Raw genomic sequence first — 15,692 nt, 5'->3', positions numbered from 1 at the left:
GACAGGAGGTCAAGAGAAAGGTGCAAGAGGTGAAAAAAAGGGCAAATGAGAGTTGGGGTGAGAGACTATCAGTAAATTTTAGGGAGAATAAAAAGATGTTCTGGAAGGAGGTAAATAGGGTGCGTAAGACAAGGGAGCAAATGGGAACTTCAGTGAAGGGCGTAAATGGGGAGGTGATAACAAGTAGTGGTGATGTGAGAAGGAGATGGAATGAGTATTTTGAAGGTTTGTTGAATGTGTCTGATGACAGAGTGGCAGATATAGGGTGTTTTGGTCGAGGTGGTGTGCAAAGTGAGAGGGTTAGGGAAAATGATTTGGTAAACAGAGAAGAGGTAGTAAAAGCTTTGCGGAAGATGAAAGCCGGCAAGGCAGCAGGTTTGGATGGTATTGCAATGGAATTTATTAAAAAAGGGGGTGACTGTATTGTTGACTGGTTGGTAAGGTTATTTAATGTATGTATGACTCATGGTGAGGTGCCTGAGGATTGGCGGAATGCGTGCATAGTGCCATTATACAAAGGCAAAGGGGATAAGAGTGAGTGCTCAAATTACAGAGGTATAAGTTTGTTGAGTATTCCTGGTAAATTATATGGGAGGGTATTGATTGAGAGGGTGAAGGCATGTACAGAGCATCAGATTGGGGAAGAGCAGTGCGGTTTCAGAAGTGGTAGAGGATGTGTGGATCAGGTGTTTGCTTTGAAGAATGTATGTGAGAAATACTTAGAAAAGCAAATGGATTTGTATGTAGCATTTATGGATCTGGAGAAGGCATATGATAGAGTTGATAGAGATGCTCTGTGGAAGGTATTAAGAATATATGGTGTGGGAGGCAAGTTGTTAGAAGCAGTGAAAAGTTTTTATCGAGGATGTAAGGCATGTGTACGTGTAGGAAGAGAGGAAAGTGATTGGTTCTCAGTGAATGTAGGTTTGCGGCAGGGGTGTGTGATGTCTCCATGGTTGTTTAATTTGTTTATGGATGGGGTTGTAAAGGAGGTAAATGCAAGAGTCCTGGAAAGAGGGGCAAGTATGAAGTCTGTTGGGGATGAGAGAGCTTGGGAAGTGAGTCAGTTGTTGTTCGCTGATGATACAGCGCTGGTGGCTGATTCATGTGAGAAACTGCAGAAGCTGGTGACTGAGTTTGGTAAAGTGTGTGGAAGAAGAAAGTTGAGAGTAAATGTGAATAAGAGCAAGGTTATTAGGTACAGTAGGGGTGAGGGTCAAGTCAATTGGGAGGTGAGTTTGAATGGAGAAAAACTGGAGGAAGTGAAGTGTTTTAGATATCTGGGAGTGGATCTGTCAGCGGATGGAACCATGGAAGCGGAAGTGGATCATAGGGTGGGGGAGGGGGCGAAAATTTTGGGAGCCTTGAAAAATGTGTGGAAGTCGAGAACATTATCTCGGAAAGCAAAAATGGGTATGTTTGAGGGAATAGTGGTTCCAACAATGCTGTATGGTTGCGAGGCGTGGGCTATGGATAGAGATGTGCGCAGGAGGATGGATGTGCTGGAAATGAGATGTTTGAGGACAATGTGTGGTGTGAGGTGGTTTGATCGAGTAAGTAACGTAAGGGTAAGAGAGATGTGTGGAAATAAAAAGAGCGTGGTCGAGAGAGCAGAAGAGGGTGTTTTGAAATGGTTTGGGCACATGGAGAGAATGAGTGAGGAAAGATTGACCAAGAGGATATATGTGTCGGAGGTGGAGGGAACGAGGAGAAGAGGGAGACCAAATTGGAGGTGGAAAGATGGAGTGAAAAGGATTTTGTGTGATCGGGGCCTGAACATGCAGGAGAGTGAAAGGAGGGCAAGGAATAGAGTGAATTGGAGCGATGTGGTATACAGGGGTTGACGTGCTGTCAGTGGATTGAATCAAGGCATGTGAAGCGTCCGGGGTAAACCAAGGAAAGCTGTGTAGGTATGTATATTTGCGTGTGTCTGGACGTGTTTATGTACATGTGTATGGGGGGGTTGGGCCATTTCTTTCATCTGTTTCCTTGCGCTACCTCGCAAATGCGGGAGACAGCGACAAAGTATAAAAAAAAAAAAAAATATATATATATATATATATATATATATATATATATTTTTTTTTCTTTTTTTTCAAACTATTCGCCATTTCCCGCATTAGCAAGGTAGCGTTAAGAACAGAGGACTGGGCCTTTGAGGGAATATCCTCACCTGGCCCCCTTCTCTGTTCCTTCTTTTGAAAAAAAAAAAAAAAAAAAAAAAGCGAGAGGGGAGGATTTCCAGCCCCCCGCTCCCTCCCCTTTTAGTCGCCTTCTACGACACGCAGGGAATACGTGGGAAGTATTCTTTCTCCCCTATCCCCAGGGATATATATATATATATATATATATATATATATATATATATATATATATATATATATATATAAAAAAAAAAAAATACACTTGTACATGCTACCTTCATCCATTCCCACCACCACCCTGCCACACATGAAATGGCACCCCCCTCCCCCTGCGTGCGTGTGAGGTAGCACTAGGAAAAGACAAGAAAGGCCACATTCATTCACACTCAGTCTCTAGCTGTCATATATAATGCACCGAAACCACAGCTCCCTTTCCGCATCCAGGCCTCATTAAACTTAACGTGGTTTACCCCAAACGCTCCATATGCCATGGTTCAATCCATTGACTGCACGTCGACCCTGCTATACCACATCGTTCCAATTCACTCTGTTCCTTACATGCCTTTCACCATCCTGTATGTTCAGGCCCCGATCGCTCAAAATCTTTCACTCCATCCTTCCACCTCCAATTTGGTCTCCCACTTCTCGTTCCCTCCACCTCTGACACATGTATCCTCTTTGTTAATCTTTCCTCACTCATTCTCTCCATGTTACCAAACCATTTCAATACACCCTCCTCTCTTCTCTCAACCACACTCTTTTCATTACGACACATCTCTCTTACTCTCTCATTACTTACTTGATCAAACCACCTCACACCACATATTGTCCTCAAGCATCTCATTTCCAACTCATCCACCCTCCTCAGCACAACCCTATCTATAGCCCATGCCTCACAACCATATGATATTGTTGGAACTGCTATTCCTTCAAACATACCCATTTTTGCTCTCCTAGGTAATGTTCTCACTTTCCACACATTCTTCAACGCTCCCACACATTCTCAATGCTCCCAGAACCTTTGCCCCCTCCCCCACCCTGTGACTCACTTCCGCTTCCATGGTTCCATCTGCTGACAAATCCACTCCCAGATATCTAAAACACTTCACTTCCTCAATTTTTTTTCCATTCAAACTTACCTCCCATTTTACTTGTCCCCTAACACTACTGAACCTAATAACCTTACTCTTATTCACATTTACTCTCAGCTTTCTTCTTTCACACACTTTACCAAACTCAGTCTCTAACTTCTGCAGTTTCTCACTCGAATCAGTCATTAACACTGTATCATCAGCAAACAACAACTGACTCGCTTCCCAAGCCCTCTCATCCACAATAGACTGCATACTTGTATATGCAGTATGTTGTGCATACTTGAATATAGATATTTTTAATGATTTTGAGCTTGAAACAAAGTTTTTCATTCCAACACCATACTCTTCTGTAAGGTGTTTCACTCTTACACATCTGTCCAGTTTTCCAACTGCTTGACCATCTGTGCTATGAATATCCATAAATGCTTTCTCTTTTTCTTATCAAAGTTGTCCATAGGGGTATCTGCAGGACTTTTGATATTTTCAACATCTTTGTACTACAGAGCTGAGAATAAGCAAAAATACACAGCAATGCAGGTAGGTCCAGCAGTGATGATGGTTTGTAACTAAGTGGTGCCTACAGAGCATTAGAGACCAGCATGGACAAGTAAGGTCAGGGGTGGAATTTTCTGCTTGTAACGTCATGTCTGCTCAAAAAGTTTTGGATTTTGGAGCATTTCAGATTTTCAGATTATAGATGTTCAACCTGTAACTGATTTAACAGGCTTCTCTGTCACCATTCTTTTTGCATTCAGAGCTCCAAGACAGTGTAGATAATTCCATTAGGAGTAGAATCCCCTTCCAGCAGCTTTCATATCATCTACTATAGATGGCATCTTTTAGTATGTTGTTTGCCACACACTGATGACAGCTGCATACCTATTGTAACATTGAGGAGATGAGATTCTGGCTCATTCAAAATTGGTAGGCAAGTGATATCTGTGTTTCTCCTGAAAAACGACAGGTACATTGTACAGTAGTACTTTATTATATTATTTATTAAGCTGTAAACCTAGTTACTAAGACATGGTAAATGTCTTAACTTTACTGGCAGGGTACAAGAAGTGCTCTTGCCTCTTTACAATTGCTTTGCAAAGAACAAGAACACCTGGTCAATGCAATAATCTATAGTCTACCTGATGCAAAGCCTCATGAGTTCATGGAAGAAATAAGAACCAGAGAATCATCTATCATTCTCCTCAGAAACCCAGTCTCAAATAAAACCCAACACACATTAAATGGAGACAGGCGGTAAATGACATCGCACTGGAAAATACAGACAGTGGAAGCAGCTTGGACAGACAACTGCAAGAGATTTATTCAGGTGATGTGAAAAGTTCTCCTTTAGCAAGCAGATAAAACTAACTAGAGGAAATAACATTCTAGACTTCATCTTTACATATTTTGTAACCTAATATGTGATACTACTATCTCTGTCTATCTGTCTATATTTCAAATGCCTTTACCCTTTAGGAACTCACTCAAGGAAGTGGCCACAATAAGAGGGTTTATTGCTGAAGTGGTTTGATGAAGAAAGATTGTGAAATCCTTGGTAAGATCAGATGTGGTAAGGTGGCTTGAGTGGATGGTATTGCAGTTGAATTTTGTAAGAAAGGGCATGACTATTGTTGATTGGTTAGATAGCATTTTCAGTATGTGTATGGATCATGGTGAGGTGCCAGATGATTAGTGGAATGTATCTGAAGTGTCATTGTATAAAGGTAAGGAGGATAAAGGTGAGTGTTCAAACTACAAATGTAAAAGAGTGTTGAGTGTGTCAGGTAAGTTATATGGGAGAGTAGTGATAGAGAGGAATGGGGCAAGTACAGAGCATCAGACTGGGGAGGAACAGTGTGGTTTCAGAAGTGGTAGAGGTTTTATGGATCAGGTGTGTGCTCAGAAGAATGTGTATGGGAAATATTTTGAGAAAAGAAGGATCTGCATGTAGCATTTATGGATATGGAAAAAGGATATGATAGGGTTGATAGAGATGCCGTGTGGAAGATTTTAAGAATGTGTGGTGTAGGAGGCATTCTGCTAGAAACAGAGAAGATTTTGTGTGTACAAAATGGAAGAGAGAAGAGTGAATGTTTCCAGTGGATGATGGTCTGCGGCAAGGTTGTGAAAAAAGTAAATACAAGAGTCTTGGAGAGAGGGGTGAGCAAGCAGTCTGTAGGGATGAGGGGGCCTACAAAGTGAGTCAGTTGTTTGCGGATGACATTGCAATGATGGCAGATTTGAGTGAGAAATTGCAAAAGCTGGTGACTGAGTTTGGAAGTGAGTGTGAAAGGAGGAACTTGAGTATTAATGTGAATATATGGCAGCGGATGGAACCATGGAAGCGAAGTGAATCATAGGGTGGGGGAGGGGGCGAAAATCTTGGGAGTCTTGAAGAATGTGTGGAAGTCGAGAACATTATCTCGGAAAGCAAAAATGGGTATGTTTGAAGGAATAGTGGTTCCAACAATGTTGTATGGTTGCGAGGCGTGGGCTATGGATAGAGTTGTGCGCAGGAGGATGGATGTGCTGGAAATGAGATGTTTGAGGACAATGTGTGGTGTGAGGTGGTTTGATCGAGTAAGTAACGTAAGGGTAAGAGAGATGTGTGGAAATAAAAAGAGCGTGGTTGAGAGAGCAGAAGAGGGTGTTTTGAAATAGGTTTGGGCACATGGAGAGAATGAGTGAGGAAAGATTGACCAAGAGGATATATGTGTCGGAGGTGGAGGGAACGAGGAGAAGAGGGAGACCAAATTGGAGGTGGAAAGATGGAGTGAAAAGGATTTTGTGTGATCGGGGCCTGAACATGCAGGAGAGTGAAAGGAGGGCAAGGAATAGAGTGAATTGGAGCGGTGTGGTATACAGGGGTTGACGTGCTGTCAGTGGATTGAATCAAGGCATGTGAAGCGTCCGGGGTAAACCAAGGAAAGCTGTGTAGGTATGTATATTTGCGTGTGTCTGGACGTGTTTATGTACATGTGTATGGGGGGGTTGGGCCATTTCTTTCATCTGTTTCCTTGCGCTACCTCGCAAATGCGGGAGACAGCGACAAAGTATAAAAAAAAAAATATATATATATATATATATATATATATATATATATATTTTTTTTTTTTTTCTTTTTTTTCAAACTATTCGCCATTTCCCGCATTAGCAAGGTAGCGTTAAGAACAGAGGACTGGGCCTTTGAGGGAATATCCTCACCTGGCCCCCTTCTCTGTTCCTTCTTTTGAAAAAAAAAAAAAAAAAAGCGAGAGGGGAGGATTTCCAGCCCCCCGCTCCCTCCCCTTTTAGTCGCCTTCTACGACACGCAGGGAATACGTGGGAAGTATTCTTTCTCCCCTATCCCCAGGGATATATATATATATATATATATATATATATATATATATATATATATATATATATATATATATATATATATATATACACTTGTACATGCTACCTTCATCCATTCCCACCACCACCCTGCCACACATGAAATGGCACCCCCCTCCCCCTGCGTGCGTGTGAGGTAGCACTAGGAAAAGACAAGAAAGGCCACATTCATTCACACTCAGTCTCTAGCTGTCATATATAATGCACCGAAACCACAGCTCCCTTTCCGCATCCAGGCCTCATTAAACTTAACGTGGTTTACCCCAAACGCTCCATATGCCATGGTTCAATCCATTGACTGCACGTCGACCCTGCTATACCACATCGTTCCAATTCACTCTGTTCCTTACATGCCTTTCACCATCCTGTATGTTCAGGCCCCGATCGCTCAAAATCTTTCACTCCATCCTTCCACCTCCAATTTGGTCTCCCACTTCTCGTTCCCTCCACCTCTGACACATGTATCCTCTTTGTTAATCTTTCCTCACTCATTCTCTCCATGTTACCAAACCATTTCAATACACCCTCCTCTCTTCTCTCAACCACACTCTTTTCATTACGACACATCTCTCTTACTCTCTCATTACTTACTTGATCAAACCACCTCACACCACATATTGTCCTCAAGCATCTCATTTCCAACTCATCCACCCTCCTCAGCACAACCCTATCTATAGCCCATGCCTCACAACCATATGATATTGTTGGAACTGCTATTCCTTCAAACATACCCATTTTTGCTCTCCTAGGTAATGTTCTCACTTTCCACACATTCTTCAACGCTCCCACACATTCTCAATGCTCCCAGAACCTTTGCCCCCTCCCCCACCCTGTGACTCACTTCCGCTTCCATGGTTCCATCTGCTGCCAAATCCACTCCCAGATATCTAAAACACTTCACTTCCTCAATTTTTTTTCCATTCAAACTTACCTCCCATTTTACTTGTCCCCTAACACTACTGAACCTAATAACCTTACTCTTATTCACATTTACTCTCAGCTTTCTTCTTTCACACACTTTACCAAACTCAGTCTCTAACTTCTGCAGTTTCTCACTCGAATCAGTCATTAACACTGTATCATCAGCAAACAACAACTGACTCGCTTCCCAAGCCCTCTCATCCACAATAGACTGCATACTTGTATATGCAGTATGTTGTGCATACTTGAATATAGATATTTTTAATGATTTTGAGCTTGAAACAAAGTTTTTCATTCCAACACCATACTCTTCTGTAAGGTGTTTCACTCTTACACATCTGTCCAGTTTTCCAACTGCTTGACCATCTGTGCTATGAATATCCATAAATGCTTTCTCTTTTTCTTATCAAAGTTGTCCATAGGGGTATCTGCAGGACTTTTGATATTTTCAACATCTTTGTACTACAGAGCTGAGAATAAGCAAAAATACACAGCAATGCAGGTAGGTCCAGCAGTGATGATGGTTTGTAACTAAGTGGTGCCTACAGAGCATTAGAGACCAGCATGGACAAGTAAGGTCAGGGGTGGAATTTTCTGCTTGTAACGTCATGTCTGCTCAAAAAGTTTTGGATTTTGGAGCATTTCAGATTTTCAGATTATAGATGTTCAACCTGTAACTGATTTAACAGGCTTCTCTGTCACCATTCTTTTTGCATTCAGAGCTCCAAGACAGTGTAGATAATTCCATTAGGAGTAGAATCCCCTTCCAGCAGCTTTCATATCATCTACTATAGATGGCATCTTTTAGTATGTTGTTTGCCACACACTGATGACAGCTGCATACCTATTGTAACATTGAGGAGATGAGATTCTGGCTCATTCAAAATTGGTAGGCAAGTGATATCTGTGTTTCTCCTGAAAAACGACAGGTACATTGTACAGTAGTACTTTATTATATTATTTATTAAGCTGTAAACCTAGTTACTAAGACATGGTAAATGTCTTAACTTTACTGGCAGGGTACAAGAAGTGCTCTTGCCTCTTTACAATTGCTTTGCAAAGAACAAGAACACCTGGTCAATGCAATAATCTATAGTCTACCTGATGCAAAGCCTCATGAGTTCATGGAAGAAATAAGAACCAGAGAATCATCTATCATTCTCCTCAGAAACCCAGTCTCAAATAAAACCCAACACACATTAAATGGAGACAGGCGGTAAATGACATCGCACTGGAAAATACAGACAGTGGAAGCAGCTTGGACAGACAACTGCAAGAGATTTATTCAGGTGATGTGAAAAGTTCTCCTTTAGCAAGCAGATAAAACTAACTAGAGGAAATAACATTCTAGACTTCATCTTTACATATTTTGTAACCTAATATGTGATACTACTATCTCTGTCTATCTGTCTATATTTCAAATGCCTTTACCCTTTAGGAACTCACTCAAGGAAGTGGCCACAATAAGAGGGTTTATTGCTGAAGTGGTTTGATGAAGAAAGATTGTGAAATCCTTGGTAAGATCAGATGTGGTAAGGTGGCTTGAGTGGATGGTATTGCAGTTGAATTTTGTAAGAAAGGGCATGACTATTGTTGATTGGTTAGATAGCATTTTCAGTATGTGTATGGATCATGGTGAGGTGCCAGATGATTAGTGGAATGTATCTGAAGTGTCATTGTATAAAGGTAAGGAGGATAAAGGTGAGTGTTCAAACTACAAATGTAAAAGAGTGTTGAGTGTGTCAGGTAAGTTATATGGGAGAGTAGTGATAGAGAGGAATGGGGCAAGTACAGAGCATCAGACTGGGGAGGAACAGTGTGGTTTCAGAAGTGGTTGAGGTTTTATGGATCAGGTGTGTGCTCAGAAGAATGTGTATGGGAAATATTTTGAGAAAAGAAGGATCTGCATGTAGCATTTATGGATATGGAAAAAGGATATGATAGGGTTGATAGAGATGCCTTGTGGAAGATTTTAAGAATGTGTGGTGTAGGAGGCATTCTGCTAGAAACAGAGAAGATTTTGTGTGTACAAAATGGAAGAGAGAAGAGTGAATGTTTCCAGTGGATGATGGTCTGCGGCAAGGTTGTGAAAAAAGTAAATACAAGAGTCTTGGAGAGAGGGGTGAGCAAGCAGTCTGTAGGGATGAGGGGGCCTACAAAGTGAGTCAGTTGTTTGCGGATGACATTGCAATGATGGCAGATTTGAGTGAGAAATTGCAAAAGCTGGTGACTGAGTTTGGAAGTGAGTGTGAAAGGAGGAACTTGAGTATTAATGTGAATATATGGCAGCGGATGGAACCATGGAAGCGAAAGTGAATCATAGGGTGGGGGAGGGGGCGAAAATCCTGGGAGTCTTGAAGAATGTGTGGAAGTTGAGAACATTATCTCGGAAAGCAAAAATGGGTATGTTTGAAGGAATAGTGGTTCCAAAAATGTTGTATGGTTGCGAGGCGTGGGCTATGGATAGAGTTGTGTGCAGGAGGGTGGATGTGCTGGAAATGAGATGTTTGAGGACAATATGTGGTGTGAGGTGGTTTGATCGAGTAAGTAATGTAAGGGTAAGAGAGATGTGTGGAAATAAAAAGAGCGTGGTTGAGAGAGCAGAAGAGGGTGTTTTGAAATAGTTTGGGCACATGGAGAGAATGAGTGAGGAAAGATTGACCAAGGGAATATATGTGTCGGAGGTGGAGGGAACGAGGAGAAGTGGGAGACCAAATTGGAGGTGGAAAGATGGTGTGAAAAAGATTTTGTGTGATCGGGGCCTGAACATGCAGGAGGGTGAAAGGCGGGCAAGGAATAGAGTGAATTGGATCGATGTGGTATACCGGGGTCGACGTGCTGTCAGTGAATTGAATCTGGGCATGTGAAGCGTCTGGGGTAAACCATGGAAAGTTGTGTGGGGCCTGGATATGGAAAGGGAGGTGTGGTTTCGGGCATTATTGCATGACAGCTAGAGACTGAGTGTGAACGAATGGGGCCTTTGTTGTCTTTTCCTAGCGCTACCTCGCACACATGAGGGGGGAGGGGGATGGTATTCCATGTGTGGTGAGGTGGCGATGGGAATGAATAAAGGCAGAAGTGTGAATTGTGTGCATGGGTATATATGTATGTGTCTGTGTGTGTGTATATATGTGTACATTGAGATGTATAGGTATGTATATTTGCGTGTGTGGACGTGTATGTATATACATGTGTATGGGGGTGGGTTGGGCCATTTCTTTCGTCTGTTTCCTTGCGCTACCTCGCAAACGCGGGAGACCGACAAAGCAAAATAAAAAAAAAGATAAATGTAAGTTTGAATGGAGAGAAATTGGAAGAAGTGTAATATTTTAGATACCTGAGAGTGGACATGGCAGCAAATAGGACATGAAGCAAAAAAATGAGTCATAGGGTAGGTGAAGGGGCAAAGATTCTGGGAGCATTGAAAACTGTATTGTGGAATTAGAGTATGTTATCAGGGAGGACAAAGATCAGTATGTATGAAGATATAGTAGCTCCAACAATGTTATATGGATGCAAAGGATGAGTTATAGATGGGGATGAGTGGAGGAAGGTAAATGCATTGGAAATGAAATTTTTGAGAACAATATGTGGTGAAGTGTGTTGATCATGTAAATAAAGAGGAGTTTAGAGGTGTGATAACAGAAAGAGTGTGGTTGATAGACTTGAAGAGGGTGTGTTGAAATGGTTTGGACATACAGACAAAATGAATAAGGAGAGCTTGACATATAGGATATATGTGTCAGAAAGGGAGGGAACGAGAAAGGGGAGACTAATTTGGAGATGGAATGGTGAAGTGAAAAAGAAATTTAAGTGATTGGTGTCTGAATGTGCAGGAGAGTGAAAGGTGTGCGTGGGATAGATTGAATTAGAACACTGTGGTATACAGGTATTGAAGTGTTGTCATGGACTGAACCATGACATGTGAAACAGATGGGGGAAACTATGGAAAAGTGTGTGCGGATTGGTTGTGGATAGGGAGCTGTGGTTTTGGTGCATTGCGTGACAGCTAGAGAAAGAATACAAGGAAATGTGGCCTTTCTTTGTCTGTTCCTTGTGCTATCTCACATATGTAGGAAATGGCAGTTAAGTGGAAGAAATAAGTAAACAAATGCCAGAAATTTTGATAAGGAATATTTTATTATTAAAAGTATACACTCTTATATGTTAGAATATAATGAGAAAATATTTTTTTCTCCAGTTTGTTGCAAGTCAAAGCATAATGTAAAATGATACAACATTCCATAATTTTAAAGCGAGTCCAAAATCTTGCAAGTCAAATCTTTGCAACTTGAGGTTTTGATATACACAAGATGGTGACAGTGGAGACTTGCTAACACCAAGCAGTTCGTCATTCAGTGCATTCTCAGTCATACTCCTGACTAGAAGTTTATGCTTGTTCAGGGGTAAGCTAAGGCCAGTTTCACTTGATTTTGTATTTGTTTTGATGTTTTTTCATATGAGTGAAATTGCTTTTCCTTTTTCTTGAAAAACACCTTTCAGAATGACCAGTTGATTCATGTACCTACATAGGGCATTAAAAAGCTTGAGAGTGGTGAGGTACCCATTACCCATAGTGATTGAAGGCTGCGATGATGTTATTGAGTCCTGTTTACAGTTGATCAAGAGAATGCAGAAGATAAAAGCTTCATTCAGCAGTCAGGGAAGTATACAACAGAGTAAGGAATCACAGGGCAGAAAACAGAAAAAAATGTAAGCTTTATGCATAAGAAACCAGAACCAAACAACATTGCCGTTAAGTACTTTTATCATTAATGCAAAAGGATTAAAGATATACAACCATGTGAATATTGTGGAGATATGCAACCACCTGAATCTTGAGTGGAAAATTTCTCTCTCTCTCTGATATGCCTGGAACTCCCTCAAGGCAGTGTGCATGGCAATAGTCTCCATTGCTAGTGAACTCCATTGCCACTTCATAGCCTTAAGCGCCTCTTCCTTAACAGGCCACTGGCAGAGGACAACTCTTACATAGCGTTTGCAGAGGCTTCTACTTAATGTTCCTACTTCTACTGCTTCCTAATGCTTTTGCCTAATGTACCTACACTACTTCTACCTAATGTTTGTATGTAATGCTCCTGCCTAGATGTTCCTACCTACTCCTTCTATCTGTTACTTCAATTATTTTACCAAAAGGCAGGGTTATTGCATAGTACTCTGCAGGAAAATCTAGTTACGAAGAATGAGCTGCGTGAATTAATTACTTAGTTGCCATGTGTTATGTGTGAGGAGAAATTGTATGCTTGTGAACAGAATGCTAATAGTCCATGTGTTGGTGAGGCAGAAAGATAAGACGGCCACCTGGCTCAGAGGAATGCACCTTGACAACCAAAAGTAGTATGAGTAATACTTATATTATACATCCCTGGTTGTTGGCTGCCTACCATCTACTACCTACATGTTAAAAATTGAAGCCTGCATTGTTGTGTATCACTTTATTCACTGTATTGAATTTTTATTGCATAGTTTAAGTAGTTTCATTGTCATATACTTGTTAGATATCATGTTTTGAAGAATTTGGTATGCTTGGAAGTGTAGAATGGGTCCACATTTTTCCCATTGAAACTATTGTTCATTTAAGAGATTTCCGTTTGAATTCCATTTTCCAGGAATGCATCCCCCATTTATAAAGAGGGACAGCTGTATGTTTAATCTTATATAGTGTTCTTAGATTTATGTTTTGCAAAGGTGGAGTATACTTGTAGACTTATTTCGTGTATTTGGCCTAAGTTCTTTAACTTTTATTACCTGTGCTCCCTCTTTTTACATTAAGTATTTTGATTGCAGGGCAACTCTGAAGCCGGATGACATATTCCCATACAAAGAAAATCTAGAGAGATTTGGTAAAGCCCAAAAGCGGAAAGGCTTTAATGAAGGACTGTGGCAGATTGTTCATAACCCAGACTTTGATTCGAGTATAGTAAGTGATTTGTTTTTCATGTTTCCCCTTGATGACTGAAGAAAAGTATAAATCACTAAAGTTAGGGGTTGGTATGTGCTCCCAACCTCTCCTATACAGACATGCATGCAGTTAGGCCTGCATATTCCATAACAGATAAGAAGTTAGATTTTTGGGCAGGCATGGAGAGGAGACTCCTTTAGTGGTTAGAAGATGATCTGTGTGAAAGGGGACAGGGGACTGATGTCAGAGTAAATTCTTCTGCCATCTGTGGTATATTTCAGAATTATGATTAATTTTTTCTTTTTTTGGGACATTCAGTTTGATCATTAGGCAAGGGATTTACAAACTTATATTTCTGGTAGGGAAACGTTAACCTCCCAACTTGTCTTATTTATCTCAATAAGATAGTGGCTAAACACTCCTTCAGCATCTGCCTTCATTTAGTCGTAGACCTCCACAGATATGATGTCCTGGAGTTTCTCATTCCTGGCCACCCAGCACCTCAGAATTCTCTTAAATCAGATGTGTCTTCTACCATATTGGCCTCTTTCCATTCCCTTGATTAGTAACCTTTTTTCCTTTCTTTTTTATTGTACGCTGTAGTTTGTTAAGGGTATGTATTGTAACTGCCCTTTGAACAGTATGGACATGGAAGTATGCTAGGTTAGAGTCATAACAAGTTGTTAGGTGGAAAGAGAAGAGTTAGTGAAAGCTTAGTATTAGTGAAATGTAGCATAATGGCTAGAGCGGCTGGGACTGCAGTTAAATTTCTTCAGAAGGGGGACATTTGTGTTGATGATTGGTTATTTAAGATTTTCATTCTATGTATGGATCATGGTTAGGAGCCCTAGGGTTGGTGGAATACCTGTATAATGCTCCTGAATAAAGAGAAGGAGGATAAAGAAGAAAGAAGTACTCTAGGTATAAGTTTGTTGAATATTCCTGGTAAGTTGTGTATGAGAGTGGTGTTTAAGAGGGTGATGGCATGAAGAGACCATCAGAATGGAAAGTATTAGTGTGGTTTCATAGGTGGTTGAGGATGTGTTGATCAGTTGTTTGCTTCGAAGAATGTATATGAGAAATACTTAGAGAAAGATTTGTGTGTGACACTTACAGAATTAGAGAAGACTCCTGCTTCAAGTGGAGAGTGCTCATCCTCCTCGAAGGCTCAGATTGGGGTGTCTGAATGTGTGTGGATGTAACCAAGATGAGAAGAAAGGAGAGACAGGTAGTATGTTTGAGGAAAGAGACCTGGATGTTCTGGCTCTGAGTGAAATGAAGCTCGAGGTTAAAGGGGAAGAATGGTTTGGAAAAGTCTTGGGAGCAAAGTCAGGGGTTGGTGAGAGGGCAAGAGGTAAGGAAGGAGTATGCCTCTGTAGTTTGAACACACACCTTTATCCCCTATCCCCTATCCCTTTCTACAGTGGCACTATGCACGCATTCTGCCAATCCTCAGGCACTCCACCATAATCTGTACATACATTGAACATCCTTACCAACCAGTCAACAACACAGTTACCCCTTTTCTTAATAAATTCCACTGCAATACCATCCAAACCCACTGCCTTGCTGAATTTTATCTTCTGCAAAGCTTTCACTACCTCTTCTCACTTAACCAAACCATTCTCCCTGACCCTTTCGCTTTGCGCACCAACCCAACCAAAATTCCCTACATCTGCCACTCTATCATCAAAAACATTCAACAGAACTTCAAAATACTCGCTCCATCTCCTTCTCACTTCATCACTACCTGTTATTACTTGCCCCCTTCATCAGTGTTCCCATTTGTTCTCTTGCCTTCTGCACTTTATTTACCTTCTAACAAAACATCTTTTTATTCTCCCTAAAGTTTTATGATACTCTCTTACCCCAACTGTCATTTGCCCTCTTTTTAACCCTTGGACCTTCCTCTTGACCTCCTCCCACTTTCTTTTACATATGTATTATTTATTTATTTATTTTGCTTTGTCGCTGTCTCCCATGCTTGCGAGGTAGCGCAAGGAAACAGACGAAAGAAATGGCCCAACCCACCCCCATACACATGTATATACATACACGTCCACACACGCAAATATACATACCTATACATCTCAATGTACACATATATATACACACACAGACACACATATATACCCATGCACACAATTCACACTGTCTGCCTTTATTCATTCCCATCACCACCTCGCCACACATGGAATACCATCCCGCTCCCCCATCATGTGTGCGAGGTAGCGC

At 41.1% G+C, this 15,692-nt stretch overlaps 1 protein-coding gene across 3 annotated transcripts in view; it reads left to right on the top strand.

Moving 5' to 3' along the window:
- The window catches only part of LOC139751412 (uncharacterized), a 239,291-nt gene that overhangs the window by 37,005 nt on the left and 186,594 nt on the right, over window positions 1–15,692 (top strand). For all 3 annotated transcript variants that reach the window (XR_011713343.1, XM_071666800.1, XM_071666801.1), the window contains exon 3: window positions 13,343–13,475. Coding sequence is in view for 2 of the 3 variants with exons in the window: in XM_071666800.1 (XP_071522901.1) it covers window positions 13,343–13,475 (133 nt within the window). In the remaining variant the exon portion in view is untranslated. The remainder of the gene's footprint in view (window positions 1–13,342; window positions 13,476–15,692) is intronic.

This window comes from Panulirus ornatus, chromosome 11, assembly GCF_036320965.1.
Source record: "Panulirus ornatus isolate Po-2019 chromosome 11, ASM3632096v1, whole genome shotgun sequence".
In the NCBI taxonomy this organism is placed as follows: domain Eukaryota; kingdom Metazoa; phylum Arthropoda; class Malacostraca; order Decapoda; family Palinuridae; genus Panulirus; species Panulirus ornatus.
Note: the sequence above shows the minus strand (reverse complement) of the source record. Positions and strands in the feature narration are given on the sequence as shown.